General features: G+C 38.2%; 1 protein-coding gene across 2 annotated transcripts in view; it reads right to left on the bottom strand.

Moving 5' to 3' along the window:
- The window catches only part of BTBD7 (BTB domain containing 7), a 92680-nt gene that overhangs the window by 50358 nt on the left and 19155 nt on the right, over positions 1-23167 (bottom strand). The window contains exons 2-4 of one of the 2 annotated variants that reach the window (XM_084791573.1): positions 12141-12328; positions 9155-10234; positions 3020-3080 (exon numbers count right to left, since the gene is read on the bottom strand). In XM_084791573.1, the coding sequence (XP_084647699.1) occupies positions 3020-3080; positions 9155-10234; positions 12141-12222 (1223 nt within the window). In that variant the 5' untranslated portion in view covers positions 12223-12328. The remainder of the gene's footprint in view (positions 1-3019; positions 3081-9154; positions 10235-12140; positions 12329-23167) is intronic. The other variant, XM_084791572.1, reaches the window with a different exon arrangement.

Here is a 23167-nt window from a genome sequence, read left to right as displayed (position 1 = left end):
GCTATAATCCCAGCAGCTTGGGAGGTAGAAGGTGAAGGATCAGATGTTCACGGCCATCCTCAGCTAATTAATAAATATGAAAAGAGCCCAGACTATATTAGGTTCTGTCTTAAAAAAACAACAACAAAAAAAACCAAACCAAACCAAACCAAAACAAAACAAAAAACAGGCAAAAAAAACAATGAAAAAAGAATCTTCACATTCATATAGCAGCAAAACAATAATCTTTATAAATGATGAATTCTTATTATTTTTAAGGACTGTGGCCTTTTCTCAGTACTCTGGGTCTAATAGGTACTGATGTTATATCTTTATTTTAAAAATTAATTTTGAGCCAGGTGTGGCAGCACATGCCTTTAATTTCATTCAGTGCTTGGGAGGCAGAGGCAGAAGGATTAATGTGAGTTTGAGGCCAGCCTGGTCTACAGAGTGAGTCCAGGGCAGCCAAGGCTACACAGAGAAACCCTGTCACAAAAAAACAAAAAGAAAAAAAAATGGGGGGGGGGGCTGGGAAGATGGGGGTGAGTGAAGGCATTTGCCACCAAGCTTGATGGATCTGAATTTGGTTCTGAAGATCCACATGATAAAACCAACTTCCACAGCTTGATTTCCATCCACATGCTTGGTGTGACACATGAATGCCTATATACACATGCACAGACATAAATGTAATAAAGGTAAAAAGTAGTTTTGTAAGCAAGCTTTACGTTTGTAATTTAAAAGTGAATACTAATAAAATGTTTACCCTAAAAAACAAACCCCTATAATACCCAGTCCTGCTCCCAATTAATTCTTTAGCTTTCTTGTGCTGTGTACTTCCATGTATTCTAACTTTTATTAAACTAATGTTAGTGTTTCTATTATAACAAATATTTAAATACTACTTAATGCTGAGCCAAGCTCTGTACTAGAATTGTATTTGCCTTTGTTAGCAAATTTGCTAAAATTAAATTTTTTCTTGGATATTAACTTATTTACACATTTACTTCATTGTCTGAATTTATTCCCAATTCTTCATAAATGCATTAGAAGTGTCATAAAATCTCAGTGTAATTTGCTACTTTCTGTTCAACCGCTAAGTAACTGATCATCTAGATTTCTTAGGGATTTCTGTTCTGGTCCAATCTAGATCAGATACATTCTTTCCCCTCCCTAACCCTAACTGTAACCTTAACTTGACTGGTACCTAGGCTGCACTTTGCTTTGCTCCTGCATTGAATACCATTTCCTAATCCCACCTCCCCATTCTAAGTTGACTTTAGCACCTGGTTAATCACATCTTTAGTAGCTTCCTGAGTGGGGATGCAGGAATAGTAGATATTTATACTCTGGTTTTTCTCTGTTGTTTTTTTTCAATCTGGATTTCTTCAAGTTTACCTCTCAACCCTATTACACCTTCCATTTCTGTTTATTCCCCCCTTGGTTTTTCGAGATGTGTGCCACCACTGTTCATCCAGCTCTCTGCTCTTTTAAGAGCTGAATTCAGAGTTTTGCCTGTTGGAGTAATAGGGACTGAACAAAGAGCCGTATATATACTGGCTAAGTGTTCTACACTTAGAACATACTTGTCTCAGTTTCCCAAGCTCTGAGAATATGTTCCTAAGAAGAAAATTAAGCAAATCATGATTTTACCTTCAATCTGACCGACAGTCTTTCTTAACTGAGCATTCTCATTTAAATCACCAAACAATACAGATGGGGGTGGGGAGTAGGGGTGGGGGCTGGAGATGTCTCAGAGGTTAAGAGCCCTGGCTGCTCTTCCAGAAGACCTGGGTTCAATTATCAAATCACAACCATCTGTTATTTCAGTTCTGGAGGATCCAGTGTTCTCTTCTGTCCTTCTTAGACCCAAACATGTACACAGTGCATATACATACACACAGGCAAAACACTCATACACATAAAATAAATGAAATAAAATAAAAATTCAAACTACTAAATTCTCTCTTAAGACGGTATATATCTAGAACTATGAGAGATGCACAGAAAAAATTCAGACTTACACAATAGATGCCTGAGTATAGGTGTGCAGAACTAACTGGAAAGTCATGGGTGGACTGATACATAACAGTTTGATAAACACAATGGTAAGAGATAGAAACCAACTTAAAATCGGATAAAATTATTTAAAAAATCTTAAAACCAACTGTTTATAAATCTATGAGATATATTTAGTATTGGGCTTAATTAGTAAAATTATTTTTAGAAAAGACTGTTGAAGCTCAGCAGTAGAATGCTAGCCTTAGCCTAGGGTAGAAGGAGAGAAGAAAAAGATGACTCTAGCAATAAAGATGCCCATCAGAAAGATTAGCAGCTAACATTTACTGAATGTTTACTGCATATCAAGCGCTGTTCAGATCAATTAACATATATCCTTAATCCTTAGAATCATACTTAGTAGGATTATTATTATTATTATTTTTAACTCAGTAAGATAGGGAATTAGAGTTATATAACTCACTTAGGGTCAAACATGTAAAGATGCTGTAGAGGATTCAAAGCCAGTCCACTTGGCTCCAGACCTGAGCTTTAAGCTTTAACACATGAAATTCTTCCACAAGTGACCTAGAACTGTCCTCCTCATAGAAATGAGGTAAGGCTATGTTGAGGGTATAAAAGGACTACTATGAATCAAAGGTCCCACAAAGAGCACGAAGCTAAAGTAAAAACCATTTTTGTCATGTATTGTGAATGAGACGGGGAAAGAGTTCTTACTTGTTTAGCCAGATTGAGAAAAGAGAAGGAACATTTTAGATCTTTAAACGTACTGCATTAAATGCAGGTTCTATGTAAATGACAAAAAAATTAACTCATTCCAGGACAGGTAATCAAGTACCACTAAAGATGTTAAGGGCTAGTTTGCAATTTTACTTTTTATTTAAAAGTAAAATAATAACTACATTAAGGTATGCACTCTCACTTTTAATAACAGGTAAATATATAAGAAGCATATTTGGATTTTATTATGCAAACTTGACAAAATCTAAAAACAATTTGAGAAAAGAAAGATTTGTCATACCTTTTTGGCGCTGTGGCAAACTTCAATTTTTCTCTGTAGAAGTATTTTCTCACAAATTTGGCTTTATAGAATAAAGGAATGGGAGGTCAAGCTGCTAGGTCATTTCTGATATTGTCCCCATAAACTGGCATCTAGATAGTCAGCTATTAACATAATGATTATCATTTTAAACTAATAAAAACAGTTTACTAGTTGGGCATGGTGGTACACACCTGGAATCCCAGCACTCAGGGAGGCAGAGGCACGCAGATCTCTGTGAGTTTGAGGTCAGCGTAGTCTACAGAGACAGTCCTGGACAGCATGGCTCTACAGAGAAACCCTGTCTCAACCCTCCTCCCCCCAAAATCAAAACAACCAAAAAACAGTTTAATGACCTTCTGGCTGTGACAGCAGAAACAAAAACTAGCCTGCTGCTGAAAGACAATGTTAAAATTTGAAAGATTACTAAAACTAAAAAGTAATTTTAGTTCTCTTATCAATGCCTGATTCTAATATCATTAACATTAATACCTATAGGGCTTTAAAAATATTTTTCAAAGTCCTATTGGTTGGTTGATCTACCGATGTACTTTTCAAAATAGAAAACCATGTTAATTTTTCCTTACTGAAACTGCCACTTTCTCTTCTAGTTGGCAGCTTTTAGTGGCCCTCTAGAGGACGCCTACCAGCCATAGGGAAGAGCCAGGCAAGAGCCTACCCAGCTTTTCTCCTGCCTGCCAGGACACACTGCCCACAGAGCTCCATAATGTCCCCTTTGGAGGAGCCCTGCCAGTCCCATGGTCATCCAGGCCTGCAGAGGAACATCCAGTTAGCAGAAGTGAGCAGTCTGCTTTGTCCTGAGCGCTACTATCAGGCCCAAGGCTCTACCTGCCTCCCTGAGGAGTCCTATCAGCATCAGGAACATCCATCCAACACCAGGGACAACCAGATGGTGAAAGGCCAGCATAAGAACACAATCAACAAACACCAGGGCAATATGGCATCACCAGAGCCCAGCTATCCTACTAAAGCAAGCTCTGGGCATCCTGACACAGCTGAAGCAAAAGAAGATGACCTTAAATCCAACCTTATAAAGATGATAGAGGCATTGAAAGAGGGTATGAATAAACCGTTAAAGAAATACAAGAAAATTCGGGGGCTAAGAGATGGTTCAACGGTTAAAAGTACCAACTGCTCTTTCAGAGAGCCCAAGTCCAATCCCCAGCACCCACATGGTAGCTCACAACTGTCTGTAACTCTTGTTCCAGGAGATCTGACACTCTCACACATACATGCAGTCAATGTACATAAAATAAAAATAAATATTTTGAACAAGAAATACAAGAAAATTCAATCAAACAGATGAAGGAAATGAATAAACCCCTCCAATGAAATACAGGACAATACAATTAAACAAGTGAAGAAAATGAATAAAACTGTCCAAGACATGAAAATGGAAATAGAATCAATAAAGAAAACACAAACTGAGGCAATCCTGGAGTAGAAAACTGTGGTAAGAGAATAGGAACCACAGACATAAGCATTAGCAACAGAAGTCAAGAGATGGAAGAGAGAATCTCAGGTGTAGAAGATACAATTAAAACTGATACATGAGTCAAAGAAAATGTTAAATCTAAAGAGTTCCTGACACAAAACATGCAAGAAATCTAGGATACCATGAAAAGACTAAACCTAAGAATAAAAGGAACAGAAGAAGGCGGCTCTAAGCTCCAAGACCCAGAGAATATTTTTAACAAAATCATAGAAAACTTGCCCAACCTAAAGAAAGAGAGGCCTATAACCATACAAGAAGCTTGCAGAACACCAAATAGATTAGACCCCCCAAAAAAAGATCCTCTCACCACATAGTAATAAAAAAGACTAAGTGTATAGAACAAAGAAAGACTATTAAAAGCTACAATGGAAAAAGGCTAAGTCATATATAAAGGCAAACCAATCATAATTACACCTGATTTCTCAATAGAGACTCTAGAAGCCAGAAAGGCCTGGGCAGATGTCTTGCAGACCCTAAGAAACCACAGGTGTCAGCCCCAATTACTATATTCAGCAAAATTTTTGACCACCATAGATGGAGAAAACAAGATATTCCATGACAAAACCAAATTTAAACAATATCTATCTATCCACAAATCTAGCCTCTAACCCAAGGAGGAAATAAATAATCCTACAGCAGCAAAACCAAAAGAAGAGAAGCACCTACACACCATACATATATACGCTGCTGTCGCCACCGCCACCACCACCACCACCACCACCTAAACAACAGAATCAACAATCATTAGTCCTAGTCATTAATCTCAGCACCAATGGACTCAGCTCCCCAGTAAAAAGACACAGGCTGACAGAATGGATGCAAAAACAGGATCCATCATTCTGCTGCATACAAAACACACACCTCGGCAACAAAGAATAGACATTATCTCAGAGTAAGGGGCTGGAAAAAGGATTTCCAAGCAAAGGGACACAAGAAGCAAGCTGGAATAGCCATTCAAAAATCTAATATAACAGACTTTTAACTAAAATTAATAATAATAAAAAAAAAAAACGGGGAAAGACACTTCATACTTATCAAAGGAAAAATCCACCACCAACAGAAACAAGAGGAAACCTATAAACTCATGGAAACTGAAACCTCTCTACTCAATGACCACTGGAAAGAAATAAAGAAATTAAAGACTTTCTAGGATTCAATGAAAATGAAGGCACAACATACTCAAATTTATGGGACACAATGAAAGCAGTGCTAACGAGAAAGTTCATAGCACTAAGTGCCTTATAAAGAAAGTGGAGCGTTCTCATACTAGCAATTTAAAAGTACACCTAAAAGCTCTAGAACAAAAGGACGCAAACCACCCAAAATGGCAGGAAATAATTAAACTCAGCGCTGAAATCTGTAACTTAGAAATAAACAGATTACAAAGAATCAATGAAACCAAGAGCTGATTCTTTGAGAAAATCAACAAGATATTGGCAAGCCCCTAGCTAAACTAACTAAAAGGCAGAGAAAGAATACCCAAATTAACAAAATCAGAAACGAAGAGGGGGGTACATAACAACAGCTCTTACTTCAAAAGCCGGTATTCCACAACACTGGAAAATCTAAAGAAAATGGATGATTTTCTTGATAGATTTCACTTACCAGAGTTAAACCAAGGTCATGTGAACAGTTTTATAACTACTAAGAAAATAGAAGCAGTCATCAAAAGTCTCCTAAGCAAAAAAAAAAAAAAAAAAAAAAAAAAAGCCCAGGGCGCAGAATTCTACCAGACTTTCAAAGAAGAGATAATACCAAAACGCCTCAAACAATTCCACAAAACAAACAGAAGGAACATTGCCAAACTCATTCTATGAGGCCATAGTCACCCTGATACCTAAACCACACAAAGATTCAACAAAGAAAGAACTTCAGACCAATTTCCCTCATGAGCATTGATGTAAAAATACTCAATAAAATACTTGCAAACAGAATCCAAGAACACATCAAATACACCATCCACCATGATCAAGTAAACTTCATCTCAAGGATGCAGGGATGGTTCAACATATAAAAATCCATCAAATTAATCTACAATACAAACCAACTGAAAGAAAAAAAATATCACATGATCATCTTATTAGATGTAGAAAAAGCCTTTAACAAAATCCAACACCTCCAACTTTTCTTAGAGAGATCAGGGATACAAAGCCCATACCTAAGTATAATAAAGGCTATATACAGCGAGCTCATAGCCAGCATCAAATTAAGTTGAGAGAAACTCAAAGCAATTCCACTAAAATCAGGGACAAGACAAGGCTGCTCACTCTCTCCATATTTCTTCAATATAGTCCTTGAAGTTCTAGCTAGAGCAATAAGACAACTAAAGGAGATCAAGGGGATAACAAATTGGAAAGAAAAGTTAAAATTCCTCTATTCACAGATGATGATAGTATACATAAGTGACCCCTCAAATTCTACCAGAGGACTCCTACAGCATATGAACACCTTCAGTAAAACGGCTGGATACAAAATTTAAAAAAAAAAAAATCAGTAGTCCTTCTGTATATAAACGACAAACATTTTGAGAAAGAAATTAGGGAAAGAACACCCTTCATGATAGCCACACATAATATAAAATACCTTGGTGTAACTCTAATCAAGCAAGTGAAAGACTTGTGGATTAGGGGGAGGCTTCTCTTTTCTGAGGGGTAGGGGAGGGAGATGGGGGGAAGAGGGAGGGAGGGTGGGGCCGGGAGGTGAGGAGGAAGGGGGCTATGATTGAGATGTAAAGTGAATAAACAAATGAATGAATTAAAAAAATGAAAAATTCTGTTAGTGACATACACTAGCAAAATTAAGTATCTCTAGTAATATTGGGTCATATAGCTGGTTTCATTTTACTTTTTTATTTTATTTTATTTTTAATTTTTTATTAATTTATTCTTGTTACATCTCAATGGTTATCCCATCCCTTGTATCCTCCCATTCTTCCCTCCCTCCCATTTTCCCCTTACTCCCCTCCCCTATGACTGTTCCTGAGGAGGATTACATCCCCCTGTATATGCTCATAGGGTATCAAGTCTCTTCTTGGTAACCTGCTGTCCTTCCTCTGGGTGCCACCAGGTCTCCCCCTCCAGGGGATGTGGTCAGAAAAGGGGCACCAGGTTTCATTTTACTTTATGGCCACAGAAAGGTAAATATATACTTTCCCTTTGTAGTAAGAAAGGTCTCTTCCAACTCTGAAATGTTAGGGATTCTGACATTACCAACAGACATACTCCTCCTTCTCTTCTTCCTTCTCCTCCTTCTTTTTTCTTGGTTTTCTGAGACAGGTTTCTCTGTGAAACCTTGGCTGTCCTGGAACTCACTCTGGAGACCAAGCTGGCCTCGAACTCAGGGATTTGCCTGCTTCTTGATAGGATTAAAGGCATGTGTCTGGGAGATATATACTTTTTTAACACAACATTCATATATTCACTTGCTTAGAACACAAAAGGAATATGATATACCTGTGTCTAATAAATAATGTTGAAGTACGGTCTGGTGCTTTGTATTTATTAATTGCTTGTCCCCAGAGACTCTAACTGCAGACTGTCACGTACCCCAAGAATTGCTGTCTAACCCTGCCTCCCTGCTTGACTAATAGAGAAAGCCAGTACCTGGGCAGGGGAAGAGAAGGTAGGAACGGCAAGAGTTCCAGGGCTTGGGGAGAGAAGGACCTTGGGAAGAGGAAGGTCAGGTACTGGAGGGAAAAAAATGGAACCGCCACGATGGGTTATGTGGGGAGAACACATGGCCAGATCCACGTGGATGGAGGAGATGGAAAACATTGACTAGTATTTATGGGTTGTATGGAAGGTAGTTTAGGAGACTGATATCTCCCCTGACCCAGGTGAACCAAGGCTATTCTAAAATGCATTAGGTATCTGTGTCTTTTATTGATTGGTAGTGAGTTAGAAAATACTGCTGTAATAACTATAAGTTTAATAACAAACATTAGGTCATACTTTTACATTAACAACAACAAAATAGAAAATGATATATCTAGATATGGATGTATCTACAGATGGATAGATACAGATATACTAGTGTCTTTCATTTGTTTATAACAATGAAAAGGGTTTGCAGGTTTGGCACTAAGTGCTTTACAAGCTAATGTTTGATGTACAAGTTGAGCCTGAAAGATAAAAATTATTTTAAAATGTAAATCAGAGACTTAATTCCAATAAATTTATACTTAAATGTGTCCTACCTTTTATTTTTACAATGAATTTATTCTAATTAAATTAAGAATCAACAAGGTGTTAAATGTAAATATAGGAATCTAAACTTGAAATCTGGGAAAATGGGCTGGTTCAAACTCACACAGAGACAGCGTAGGTGGCTAATCATATATGCCCATACCATCATCTTACTTACATTAAGGAAGAGTGAGGCTGCAGTGTCTTCTTTATCAACAGTACTAAATGCTTCATTTTAGAATTAAATGAAGAGCTACATTGACTCTGAAGTTGTCTTAGAATTCCTAATTACAGACCGAGGAAAAACTAACCCTGCATATTTTAGACACTGTTATCATAGAATTAAAGTAGTTATGTTTTCAATTTGATAGACAAAAATATAATTTTAGAAATAAAATTTAAAGTCAGGATTCATACCTTGTGCAAGCATGTTAAATTCCAAGAACAGTGCTATGTGGTAGAGTTCCATGGCTTCTTCCGCCCTGGTCATGTTTGGCTTCCCTGCGACGAGAGCCTGAACTTCACTGAGACTCCCCACAGAGGGGCTACAGTGTAAAGCAGCGAGGTCCACCACATCGGTGTACATACAGTGTAATATCACTTTTGCATATTTTTTTGGTATAATGGACTCATCTAAAATAATTCTTGTGGGAGTTCTCAATGTTCGGTCTGTGATTTCTTCACCAGTCCGTATTCTCCTTTGTAATAGATTTCGGAAAAATGGGGACCGTGCGGAAATGATAGCCTTGTGGGCTTTGAGCTCTTCATCTAAACAATTCTGATTTCCACCAAAAGCTTCAACTAGTTCAGAATCTGAAGAAAAACTAAGGACAACATCATAGTAACACATGTAATCAAAGAGTCCACGCATATCTACATCAAGTGAATTTGGTGTTCCAAATTCTTCACTCAGCTGAACAAGGATATCGACATTCTGAAACCTTGAGTCCTCCATGCCAAGCTCTCCTGTATAAAGGTAGTGTAACAAGGCAGAGAACATGGGCATGTCAATACCAGCTGTACTGATGTCCATTACTATCTCTGCCCCATACTCAGGTGAGGAAGAAAGCAGTGTTTTAAAAAATGGACACCTTGCTGCCAAAATGGCACGATGAACAGGAAAACAAGTTTCTTGAAATATTAAGTCCACGTCAGTACAGTACTTATACTCATAAAGGTCAGCCATGTCCTTCTGCAGTGTCCGGGCTTCTGGTCTAGCCAAACTGGCTTGCAGAGAAAGCTCCTTTAAGGCTGAAGTTCCCTCGTATTCTTCCACTAGTGCATTGACATCTCTAACATCCCACCCAGAGAGGAGTTCTCGCATCTGCTTGGCGTGATCAGCTGACCTATTTGATTTTCGGCGTTTAATAAACTTCTTTTTGAGGGTGGCAAGGCCAGAGGTTCTCTTTTTTTTGTCTTGTGGTTTCTCATGGCCATGGTCAAGGCTATACAACTTTGATTCACAACCATAGCCTTGCTGAGAATAGGATGATGTTCCTAAGAAGAAAATTAAGCAAATCATGATTTTTTTTAATAGTTACTTTGAACCTTAACATATTTCATGCCTAAAATTTTTACCAACATATTCCTAAATAAATAAAATATTCCTAAATAAAAATGAACTAATTTTTATATTAAGAGAGAGGGCTGAGCACTGTAATGCAAACTTGTAACCGCAGCACTTTAGAGGCTGACGCTGGAGGTCAAGAATACGATAACAGACTGGGCTGGAGAACTCAACAAAGGTTGTGTGTGTGAGTGTATGAGTATGTATGTTTGTATGTGTGTGTGTATTTATGTGTGAGTGTTCATGTGTGCTATGGGTGCATTTGTATGTGAGTGTATGTGTATGTACTGTGCATGTGTGTATTTATGTGTGCGTGTGTGCTATGTGTGAATTTGTATGTGTATGTACTGTGTGTGTGTGTGCGTGTGTGTATTTATGTGTGAGTGTGTGCTATGTGTGCATTTGTATGTGAGTGTATGTGTATGTAGTATGTGTGCATGTGTGCTATGTGTGCATTTGTATGTGAGTGTATGTGTATGTAGTGTGTGTGTGCGTATTTATGTGTGAGTGTGTGCTATGTGTGCATTTGTATGTGAGTGTATGTGTGTGTAGTGTGTGTGTGCGTATTTATGTGTGAGTGTGTGCATTTGTATGTGAGTGTATGTGTATGTACTGTGTCTCTGTGTGTGTGTGTGCATATTTGGGGAAGTGGGGAAGGGAAGATGGCGGCAAGCATGACGATCTAAGTTCAGATACTCATCCATTAGCGTAAGTTACACACAATGGTACAGTGTTGGGAAGCTGGAGACAAGCAGATCCTAGGGGATCCCTGGCCAACCAGTGTAGTTAAAACATGCGCTCCAGGTTGACTGGCAGATCTTTTCTTGTTTCTGTGTAGCCCCAGCTGTTCTAGACTCACTTTGTAGAGGCTGGCCTTGAACTCACAGAGGTTCGCCTGCCTCTGCCTCCCTGAGTACTGGGATTACAGGTGTACACCACTGCACTAGCTCAGCATCACTCTTCTTATAGCGGTCCTTGGTTGGGTTACCAGCCTCTACGTCAGGCAGCTCATGAGCACCTGTAAATCCAGTTCCAGAGGATCCAACATCCTTTTGGACTCTGCAGGCACTTGTCACACAAACATATTATCAGGCACAGACTCATATACATTAAAAAAAAAAATCTTAAAAGCTAAATAAGGTGTTGTGGAGTGTGACTGAAAAGATACCTGATGTTAAACTCTGCCATGTATACACAAGCAAGTGATACCTGCACATGCATGCATGTAACACACACACACACACACACATAAAATAAATCAAAATGTAAAGGGCCAGAAAGATGATTCAGTGGGAAAGTCCTTTGCCACCAAACCTCTGTCCATAATTTGATTCCTTGGACCCACATGGGGATTAGGGGAGAACTGACTCTCCCAAGTTGTCCTTTGACTTTTACACATGTGCCATGAGTAAATACACACAGACACACACACACACACTCTCTGTAACAATGTTTAATAAGAAGGAAGGTAAGGAGGAAGAAGGAAAGAAAAAAAAAACAGAAATAGAAACAAAAATGTTTTTGACATTTTAAAATGCCTTTGGTTTTTAGCAAGTGAGGACATCAAGGCCTCAGTCATGACTTTTTAGGAAATGGGAAGCAATTTACAAATTACAGACTAAGACTACTGTATATAAAACTGAAATGTTTTTTCTTCAGCCACTCTAAAGCTCCATTTATAACAAGCCAGATTAACATAGGGATGAGGACATGGAACCTGGATACTGTAATTGATTTTTTTATGGCTTGGCACTCTTCTCATCTACAAAGATAACTGTTAACACAATTCTATTTACAGTCACAAAAGAAAATGAAATTAAAGAAATGCAAAGTTACCTATGAAAGTCTGCTGGGCCTGTGCATTTCCCCCTACCCTTGGGGAACATGAATGAGGATAGTTAGATGCATTAGCACCCATTTTCTTCAGTCACTCCGGCATTCCATCTGCTGGTTCTTCAGAGTGTAATCCCAGAGGCCTTTATGAACCTTCAACCCTGGATCCAACAGCCTCTTCTCATCCATTTCTTGATGGAAACAAAAATAAATTATTTATTGTTTTAAATGTTTCTTAAACCACACAGTTTATTTTTTTTAAGCCTCTATAAACTGTACTGTTTTGCAAATAATACACTGTCAAGCTTACACATACTTTTGGTTTTGCTGGGCAGTGATCATGCACACCTTTAATCCCTGCACTGGTGAGTCAGAGGCCAGTCTGGTCTACAAGTCCAGGACAGCCAAGGCTAAAACAGAGAAACATTGTCTCCAAAAACAAACAAAAAACAAAAAACAAAAACAAAAAAACAAAAAACAAAAAAAAGAAAAAAATCTAAGTTTTGAGCTATGAATTTGTTCCACTTTCCATTTTAAGCATAACGTTATGTACTAAAAAGTAAGAAGAAACATCATACATAATATAAGAAGAGCATTTCAGAACAAAGAAAAAGTTTGTACTAGAGCAAAGGTTCCAGAAGGGTGTGGGGACAACAGTCAAAAGGCAATATCACAAACTAACAATCCACATGGAAGAAGTTGTGATCAGTATCTGCAAATCCTGAGGGGACTGGCCCTTGTGTTTCTGTTCTAAGTTAAAACTGTTTGCGTTCATCTTTAATCTGTACACTCGAGCACTTTACAAAAGAGGGATAAAGAAAAGCAAATGATAAGCTCCTAGCACTTGTAAGTTATCTGTTCTGTTTAAATATAGTAAGACAAAGAAAAAGCCACATTCTTTTGGGCTTTTCTCTTAATTTTGAGAATCTTATAAATATATAATATCCAAACACCACTTTTTAAAAAATTTTGAGACACAGTATGGCTAAGTTGTCCAGGTTGTCCTTGATCTTGCCATCCTCCTGCCTCTGCATCCCAAGTAGCTAAGACAACAGGCTCACGTCACCAAGCCCAGTCAGTGACCAATGTCTCAGTCTATCTTTCCCATAAACCCCTAATAAAAACAATGTCTTCTATTATCTAACACTAACTTTAACATGCACAGGTCAGTTACAACAATAGCTAATTTTTAATGATTACACATTAAATTCCGAGGTAAGAAATTAATTCTCAGAGCTGAAAGGTAGCGATACATGCTTAGAGGAGACACTAAGCTAGGGAACAAGGTAAGTAAGAATACTTCTAATTCTGCAGGCCATTTAGATATATAAAACTTATCTTACTAAAAGGGTAATAGTTGAATAAAACACAATTTAAAATTATTATAATTGTTAGGATAAATGAGCTAGCAGGTAATCTAAATTCAGACTAAAGGATGAAATGTTTAACAATAAAATAGAAAATTATACATACAATGTCATAGAAAACCTGGTGGTATAACCTCAGAAGTTCTCATTGAAGTAAACCAATATTCACTGTGCACGGTGGCACATGGCTATAATCTTGGCCCTTGAGAGTCTAAGGCAGGAGAATCTCAGGTTTCAGGCCAGCCCATCTGGGCTAGTGACATCCTGTCTCACAAATGGAGAAAAAAACAAAAAGCACAAAAAGAACGTGCGTTTTCCTCTGGTCTTTTATATATATGTTTATACAGGCTCAGACAAACATTTCCATACATATACATATACATATGGAAATCTTGTTCCACTGTTCAGTGTAAGGCTGGGGACTTTCTAACTAGACACAGATACTAGGTAAAGGAGAAGGAAGTCCAGTCAGACCATATACTTGTATATGCACAGCTTCTCCATACCTACAGAACTATGAGAAAAATGAGAATGCAATTTTGAAGCTTACTCTGACACATAGGGTATTTGGTTAGACAAACATGGACAGTCTTAGACATATCTCAGTGCACTCTGTAAGAACTACAAAGAAAGGATGCTAAAATGTTTAATATCTTTTAAACATTAAAATTTTTGTTTGTTTTGTTTTGTTTTTTTTCAAGACAGGGTTTCTCTGTGTAACAGCTCTCTCTAGCTGTCCTGGAACTCGCTTGTAGACCAGGCTGGCCTCGAACTCAGAGATCTATCTGCCCCTGCCTCCCAAGGGCTGGGATTAAAGGTGTGCGCCACCACACTCAGCTATTAAATGGTTTTTAAAAGGTAAATTCTTCCAACAAAGTCCATTTTAAAATTTACGAATAATCAAATCTCCTACAAGAGCTCTAAACTAAAACAAGTCTTGGAAAGAAATGATAAATGACCTGCGATCAGATATAACCTGAAGTCTTCTACCCTGTGTCCTGCAGCAGTTTTAAATCCTCAGGGTAAACCTGGCTTTGCAGTTTTACCACTAAACCCATAATTAAAATTCTTAAAATTCTCAAGGAAGAATTTCCCTACTTTCCAGGTAGTCAACAACCTAGCCCCAAATGGTACACAATATCCTATTACTTATTTCTTAACCTACTTTGTTGCGCTTAGATTCTAGAAATGAGAAATAATCAGAATTTTTATCTGTCAGGGATTGTTTTCTTTCCAGGCAAGCCTTGACTGTCTTCCACAGCCAACAGGATACAATCAAGTTTTTGGATGATGTGAGAGGAAGGGAAAGGAAAGGCTTACAGGGCTGGGGAGGCCCAGAAGATGATGGATGCAGCAAGCCTAGAAAGCTGATAAGTTCCTTTTCTAAAGTCACCATTTTGGGAAGTGCTTTCTGTTAACCAACATGGTCGGTCCCAATCAAGAAATGCTAACTGTTAAACACACCAGCGGGGTGGGAAAACTCACACAGAATGAGCAAACAATCTTCCACACCCACCAAAGTCTAAGTTAACATTTTCCAAAGAGTTTCCCTCAAATTTGGAAAATGCAGGGTTAAAGAAAGCCAGAGGTTGTTCCTTTATCTCAGGACTTTTCAGTTCCTTCAAAGTGTTATGTATATTGTGAGGAGGAAGTATTCAGCATAACCTAATGGAGTCTTACTGCCCTACAGAGGCCAAAGAAATGAATTTCAAAATGCAGCCTGGAAAAAAAAATGCTGATTACAGCTACAAAACCATTTTTTTTTAACTGCTTTTAACAGAAGCCAGAATGATAGCTGATTATGTTAGCAGGGGCTGTATTCTGTAACTGATTATCACATACATGAGACAAGTTCCTCTTAACTTTTTGGGGGGAGGGGTTGAGACAGGGTTTCTCTGTGTAGTCTTGCCTGTCCTGGACTCACTTCGTAGACCAGGCTGGCCTCAAACTCGCAGCAATCCACCTGCCTCTGCCTCCCCGAGGGCTAGGATTAAAGGCTTGCACCATCACGCCCAGCAAGTTCCTCTTAACTTTGATGGGCCTTAGTTTCTGAACCTATAAGAAGGCTGAGATGGGGTTTCTAAAATGTTATGTTCCTTGACAGTAAAGCAACTTTTTATTTGTTTGTTTTTTTGAGACAGGGTTTCTCTGTGGAGCCCTGGCTGTCCTGTACTTCCTTTGTAGATCAGCCTGGCCTTGAGCTCACAAGAGATCTGCCTGCCTCTGCCTCCCTGAGTGCAGAGATTACAGGTGTGCAACACTACTGTGGGCACCGAACCAACATTTTTTTATTGCTTCATAATCTATTCATCCATCTACTCATCCATTCATCATCTGAGTTCAAGAATTAATAGAAGTGTATCAAGTTTTTTGTTTTTTAAAGGAAAAGTCATTCTGGGTAAAGAAACCTGGTAAGTATACAGGGACACCTCCTGTTGCAATCCGTCCCATTCCCAGTTTCCATTTCTGGATTCATACTGTGGCATAATTGCATAAATTAATTAAATTCCCACCAAACTGGAAGCTCGTTGATAGGGTTCTCTGTTCATTCATCTTAGAATCCTTATCATAGTCCACAGAACCTAAAGTAGTTATGAAATCTTGAATGATAAATGCTAGTTATTACTATGAATGTTGATAACTACTGTCTAAGACTAAGTCCCATGGACTTCACATTATGACACTGGTAAGGATTAGATAAAAGGCTCAGGTGGTAGATGGTGTAAAGGTTTTACCCAGAACACAACAGGCTAGCTCCTGGAGCAGAGTAGGAGGAAAACTGCACCGTTACACATTACATTTGTGTTTTATGAAGATTATTGGATGCTCTGAAGGTAGAAGACACTAATGCTGAAGGACTTATTAGAGCAGTCTGGCTAATGTCCAGAAAAGTGTTAGTAAGGACCTAGTTTTCCTTCTAAAATAAGGCTAATACCACTTACAACACAAGATCGTTTAAAGAATTAAGGAAATATGTACTGCTGCTAGAAAACAACTGTAGCTTAGTGTACGAAGAATGTCATCTGAGGATCCAAGATTTCCGGTATGGATGTGGAAAGGTTAAGTATATGTTGGAAACGTTTAAGTAGTCTGAAAAAGTTCACCAAGACTAAAGACCAATTTCTAGGAGGTAAACAATAGACTTGACTGCACTGTGAAGACTTGGTGAGCTTTACTCAGTTAATACTCATTGTGATTTATCCCGACCTACAATTCTACGCAAGTGAGTTGAGTGTAAAGGCTGCCTGCCCCCATATACTACATGCTTATCCTCCTTACTGTCCTCTTTGGTAGGAGTAACTGAGAAAGCAGGGGTTAGAACAGTGGTATCCATGGTAGCCAGGTAACCTCAGCCCTGTCACCTCCAATATCAAACCCTCTTCTATTAGCTATATCCCCCACACTGAGATGCCTTTGGAAGGAGCAAGGAAGGTTCCTGATAAAACAAAAGAAAAAGAGCTGTAAGCTGAGAGTGAAGAACAATTATGAAGCCCTGTAAGACAGCTTGGAGAGCTTAACGAGTCAACGGTCAGAAAAGGTAATGATGTCATCTGTGACATTTGTTTAGGAGAGACTATCTTTGAACCAGTAATATATTTGCCTGAACAAATGAAATCTCTGTTCTAGCTAAGAACAGTGATTTTTACTACTGTTTAGTAATGCATAGAAGACAGCTCTGAATAACTAGGAAAAGTGGTGAAAAATCTGAGTCCACGTGTGAACTTAACAGAGGATTTCAGGGAGAAGTGTAGCTGACCTCAGAGAAAACAATGAAAAGAGCTTAAGTGAAAAATTTCTCATAAACTCCACTGGTAATCATTCAGACTGCAGATTATTAACAAATATTAAAAATACAAGGATACGAGGCCAAAGGTGATATTCATAGTAGTTCCAGGCCATCCAGGATTACACAGTGACCCCCATCTTTAAAAAAAACAAAACAACAGCAGAGCACAGTGGTGCATTCCTTTAACTGCAGCACTTGGGATGCAGAGGCAAGCAGATCTCTGAGTCTGAGGACAGTCTGGTCTAATTCCAGAACAGCCAGGGCTATAAGTGAGACTTTGTCTCCAAACAAACAAACAAGCAAGCAAACAAGCTTGGGAGGTGACCCTGATAGAAGTTTGAGATTATGGCTGCACACAGGGAAGAGAACAAAGGAAACAGAAACATGAAGACAGATATGCAAGCAAAGGTCCTTTATCCCATGCAGTCACCACCATCAGGACAGTTCAAATTCAAACTGTTGGGTATTAAAGGGAACAGTCACATGAATAGCATCATAAATTAAGTTCCTCCAAATGAGAATGTGATAATGGTTAAGACCTGGAGATAATTCAGTACTAAAATTTAAATTTTACTCATATGTTGAGGCTAAGAGGATGCAAATAAACATAAGGTGGGAGGCTATTACTTAAATTTCCAGTGAAAAGGGGTTGCAAATTCTGTACAATAGCTTAATAATGGCTATCCCAGGATAAAGAGCTCTGCCCACCAGGGCATCTGTTATCTAGACTGTCTGACATGACAAATGAAGATTTAGTCTTTTGCCTCTGAAGTCTACAGTTAGAATAAATCTTACATATAATGCTTTTATTAATAGTAGGTTTGATGATGATCCTCTTTTGTGAAACTTTAGGTATGAAAGAGCCTCTTAAAAGGACACCAACAAGGAAGGCCTCTTAGGAAAGCTAAGAGGTAGAAAACATGAAATTCTTTTTTTTTTAAGTTTACTTATTTTATGTACATGAGTCTCTTGCTTACGTGTATCAATGTACACCACATGGATGCCTGGTGTCCATAAAGGACAGAAGAGGGTACTGAATCTTCTGAAAGCTGAGTTAAGGATGATTATAAGCTACCATATGGGTATTCACCCAAGTCCTCTGCAGGAGCAACAAGAGCTCTTCTCCACTGGACCATCTCTTTGATCCTGCCAGATAAAATTCTTAACCTCATCAGCATTATTGGAAGTATCTTTAAGTTTTCCTCATCCTCACTGTTCTTGTGTTAACTAGTTCTTAAAACAGGTACAGTGGGAAGCTAATCATGGCGACAGATACCTGTAATCCACCAGGTCGAGTGGAGAGCAAGGCCAGAAAACTATGAGGTTAAGACCCGCCTGAACTATAAAGGGACACCCTGCCTTAACAAATTAAAGCTTCCCAATATTTATGTTTCAACTTCTAAACACAAACATATTTTAGTATAGCACTCTCACAGGATAACATTTACTTTTAGTTTAGTATTTATTCATAAATAGTATTTTTAAAAGAAGAGTATAAGCTGCAATCATATCCATTTCTTGAAACTCAAAGCCATTTCTAACATAACTAAATTTTTGCCTGGAGTCCAGTGAAGCACAGGCTGTCATGAGATCTGTATGTGCCTGCACACTGCCTGGATTATTGTCATGTTCAATGTCAGTAAGTTAGTTTCATCAGATAAGGTTTTTAGAGATCAATTTTGGAAACCCAGATTCTCTTGATTAGTTGTCTTACTGCTGCCTTCTCTGAACAGAAAATAATGTGCCTTTGGGTGTACTACACATGTGCATATGCCAAGAAATAATATCCACGGCAAAAAACAAACAAGAACAACAACAACACAAACAACAAAAAACCCATACCTTGTAGCATCTCACAACTCACAATTCTTGTCTTTAGTTTGCATGTGTTTTATTTGTTTGTTTGTTTGTTTGTTTTGGCCTCTTCATATGGGACTGGAGACTGACTGAGACAACCATTTGATTACCAAGATGTTTCCGAAAAGAGCACTTATTATTCCTACCATATTCCCTTTGCCTGGAACACTTTCCCACACGGTTTTCATATGGTTTATACTCTTATTCAAGTTTTTGCTAAAATGTCACTTTCTCAGAAGGCTAATTTATTAGTTCCTATAAAAATAACACTCTATCACAGTACACATACCCTATCCCTTCTCTTCAATTTTTCTTCACAGTTCTTTTTCACTTGCAATATTACTATATATTTCTTTTCTTGCTAGCTCTCGTAGGCAGTATCCTATAAATTCCACAAGGTCCATTCCTTCATTTAGTCAACATTAAATCCTCCTCATGTAGGAAAGTAGCTGGAACTTATGAGGCATTAAGTTAAAAATAACTGAGTAAGCTTAAAAAAAAAAAAACACTAAGTAAGCAAAGACTTGCTGACAGGTAGTAATAAGAATGTCTTAGTCTTTTCAGACTCACAATTGTTTCTTGGGATCCATATTCCTTGATCATTAGTTTTAAAAGTATCGTTTCCTCAAGTATTAAGTATAGAATTATCACCAGGTAATGATGGTACATGCCTTTAATCCCAGGACTTGGGAGTAAGAGGCAAGGTGGATCTGTGAGTTCGAGGCCAGGGTGTTCTACAAAGAGTGAGTTCCAGCACAGCCAGAGTTACACAAAGAAACCCTGTCTCAAAAACAAAAACAAACACACACACAAACAAACAAACAAACAAAAATCATAGAATTATCATATGATCCCACAATCCTACTTGTGGGAGTCTACTCTATAAAAGGTGATTAACAAGGACTCAGCCAGGTATTTATGCACCTATGTTCAAAGCATCAACCTTCACAACAGTAAAGGGTAAATGCAACTCAAGAATAAACAAAATGTGAAGTATACATAAAATAGGGTATCTTGTGTAATGAAAAGTGGTCTTATGATAAAAGCTCAGTGCCCATCTCATGTGTGTGAGGCCTTGAGCTCAGTCCTCAGATATACCTAAATTTTTTTTTCTTTTTCTTTTTCCTCCTCTTCCTCTTTCTCCCACCCCCCCACCCCCAAGAAAGGATCTCATTATGTAGCCCTTTATGACAAATGTAGACGAGGTCATGTTGAATTCAGATCTACCTCCTGAATGTTAAGATCAAAGGTATGTGCCACCAATCCAGCTGCAGTAACTTTTTCAATGAATTTTTAAATAGAAGATTCTGACCCATGCTAAAGCATCGAAAAATCGAAAGTATTGTGGTAAGGGAAGTAAACCTGTCACAAAAGGACAGATAGTGAATGATTATACTTATATGTAGCATCATCAAATTCAAAGGCAGAAACTAGAATGGTGGTTGCTAGGGGCTGTGGAGTCAGGGTTTAATGAGCAGGTTTTTATTTGTGGAAAATGAGAGTGATTTAGAGATGGGTGGTGGTAATGGTTGCACAATTATGTGTTACTTAATGTCATAAACTATATACTTAAATGATTAGAATGGTAATTATGTATTTTATATTATGTAGAAAATGAAAAACATTAATATAGAAAAGCAATGGCACAAGTTCATTGTTTTTAAAAACATTCTCTCCAATTAAAATTTTCTTTTCATGATTGCAGTGGGATTATTGCACACAAGAATATGGATGCAGAATTCTCATGCATTAAAGCGTTTACTTTTCAAAAAAAGTTCTTCATGTAGACAGAACAGGCACCATGTTTTATTCTTTGAATGAAGATGTTATAGTGGAGGTCAAGCTGTTATCTTAGTTTTGGTTCTGTTGCTATGATAAAATATCCTGACAAAGCCATCTTTAAAGGAGAAAGGCTCTATTTGGCTTACTATTCTGGGTTACAATCCATCATTGTGGGGGAATCAAAACAGGAACTTGAAGCAACTGCTTACATCCATAGCCAAAAACAGAAAGAGAAGGGATGCTTGCATGCTCACTGCTCAGCTTGCTTCCTTGGCTTGTATACAATTCAGGACCCAAACCCAGGAATGGCACACTGACCACTTTTAAGCTAGACCTTTCCATATCAACTAATACAATCAAGATAATATCTCACAGATATACCCGCAGGCCAATCTGATCTAGACCGTCCCTCTTGAGGCTCTCTTCCCAGGTCATTTTAGATTGTGTCAACCAGACAACTAAAACCAGCCATTATAGCTGGGTGTGGTGGTGCATGCCTGTAATCCTAGCACTCTGGGAGGCAGAGACAAGTGGATCTCTGTGAGTTCGAGGCCAACCTGGTCTACAAAGTTGAGTCCAGGGCTGCCAGGGTTATACAGAGAAATCCTGTCTCAAAAAAGCAAACAAAACTCAAAACAACAATAACATAAAACAAACAAAAACAGCCATTACAACTATTTTACTCAAAGTTAATAGAGTAAAATGGCAAAGCCAAGGCTGGATTCCAGGCATAGTGACTCTAATACTGTGTGCATTAGGTACCTCAAAAGGCTTCAATCCAAACAGTCTTTTTGAAGGGTAATGTTGTCTTATGTTTTCCACATCTAGCACACTGCTTTTTTAGTCCTCTATTTTTATGCTGCTGAAGCCTGCATTTACACCCACTTGAGGTTAAAGGGACTGACCTCGATAGGGTTGTGTGGGTGGGTGAATCTCATGTGAGGTAATGTGGATGCGTGGATGCGTGGGTGCATGCAATGTGTGTGTATAGATGAAAGGACAGTCTCAGGTGTCATGCCTTAGTGCCTTCCACCTCTGATTTGAGACAGGGGTTTTCCCAGGTCCAGAACTTCTCCAAGAAGGTTAGGTAGGATGGCTGGCTACTGGGCTCCAGGTATCCACCTGACTCTGCCTTCTATCTCACTATTCTTGGGATTAAAAGGACAATCACACCCAGCTTTTCATGTGGGGTCTAGGGAATCTAAATCTCAAGTTCACATGCTTGCAAGGCATGCAGTTTATCCACTGAGCTATCTCCCTAGGCCCAAATGGACTGATTACAGCCTTTCCAGTACTTTAACTACCCACAAACAATCAAGTTTCCTGGTTGTAGATTAACAAATTGCAAATACTACATCTCTTAGCATTCAGACACAGGTGATTATTCTCAGTTCTTCCTCTTTCGCAGGGGATTTTTTTTTCAATTTCTGTAGGAAGAATTTGTACACATATAGACAAAAGTATTAAGACTATTTCCATTAGTAAATTTCAACATTAGTTAAATTATAGCAATGTCAAATCAACTCTAACTGAATCTTCTCCTTCTCCAATCTGAATTTATTTATTTTTTTTTTTTTTCTTCGTTTTTCGAGACAGGGCTGAATTTATTTTGACATGCTCTCAGAGAGCATATTATTTCATTTGTAAATCCTATATATATAAAATCTCTAAAAGGAAGGTTATAAAACAACTACGTATCCTCACCTAAAACAACAGTAATTCCTTAATAAAAACAGACAATATTCACATAAATTCACATTTTCTTAGTTTGAATTAGGGTCTAAATATGGCCCACATGCTGTGAGTAGAAGGATACCCAGGGACCTCAAATCTCCCGTGTCTCCATTTCCTCCATGTCATTTTTTGATATTTGTTTAAAAAAATGAGGCTATAGCCAGGCAGGGGCACACACCTTTAGGCCCAGCACTCTTGGGGCTAAAGCAGAGGCAGATCTAAATTTGAGGCCAGCCTGGTCTACAAAGCTAGTTTCCAGGACAGCCAAGGGTACCCAAAGAAACCCAGTCTCAAAAAACAAACAACAAGTAAACAAAACAAAACAAAGAAACCCAAAACAACACCAACAACATCCCCCCACCCACAAAAAAACAAACAAAAAAACCCAGAAAAACAAAAGAAATGAGATTTAACAGTGTCTCAGTTTAGATTTTGCCAAATAAATCACTTCAGTGAGATTTAATATAATGGTCCGCTGGCTTCTTTTACAATGAACTGACATA

Source organism: Acomys minous (assembly GCF_964271855.1).
Source record: "Acomys minous genome assembly, chromosome: 8".
Lineage (NCBI taxonomy): Eukaryota > Metazoa > Chordata > Mammalia > Rodentia > Muridae > Acomys > Acomys minous.
Note: the sequence above shows the minus strand (reverse complement) of the source record. Positions and strands in the feature narration are given on the sequence as shown.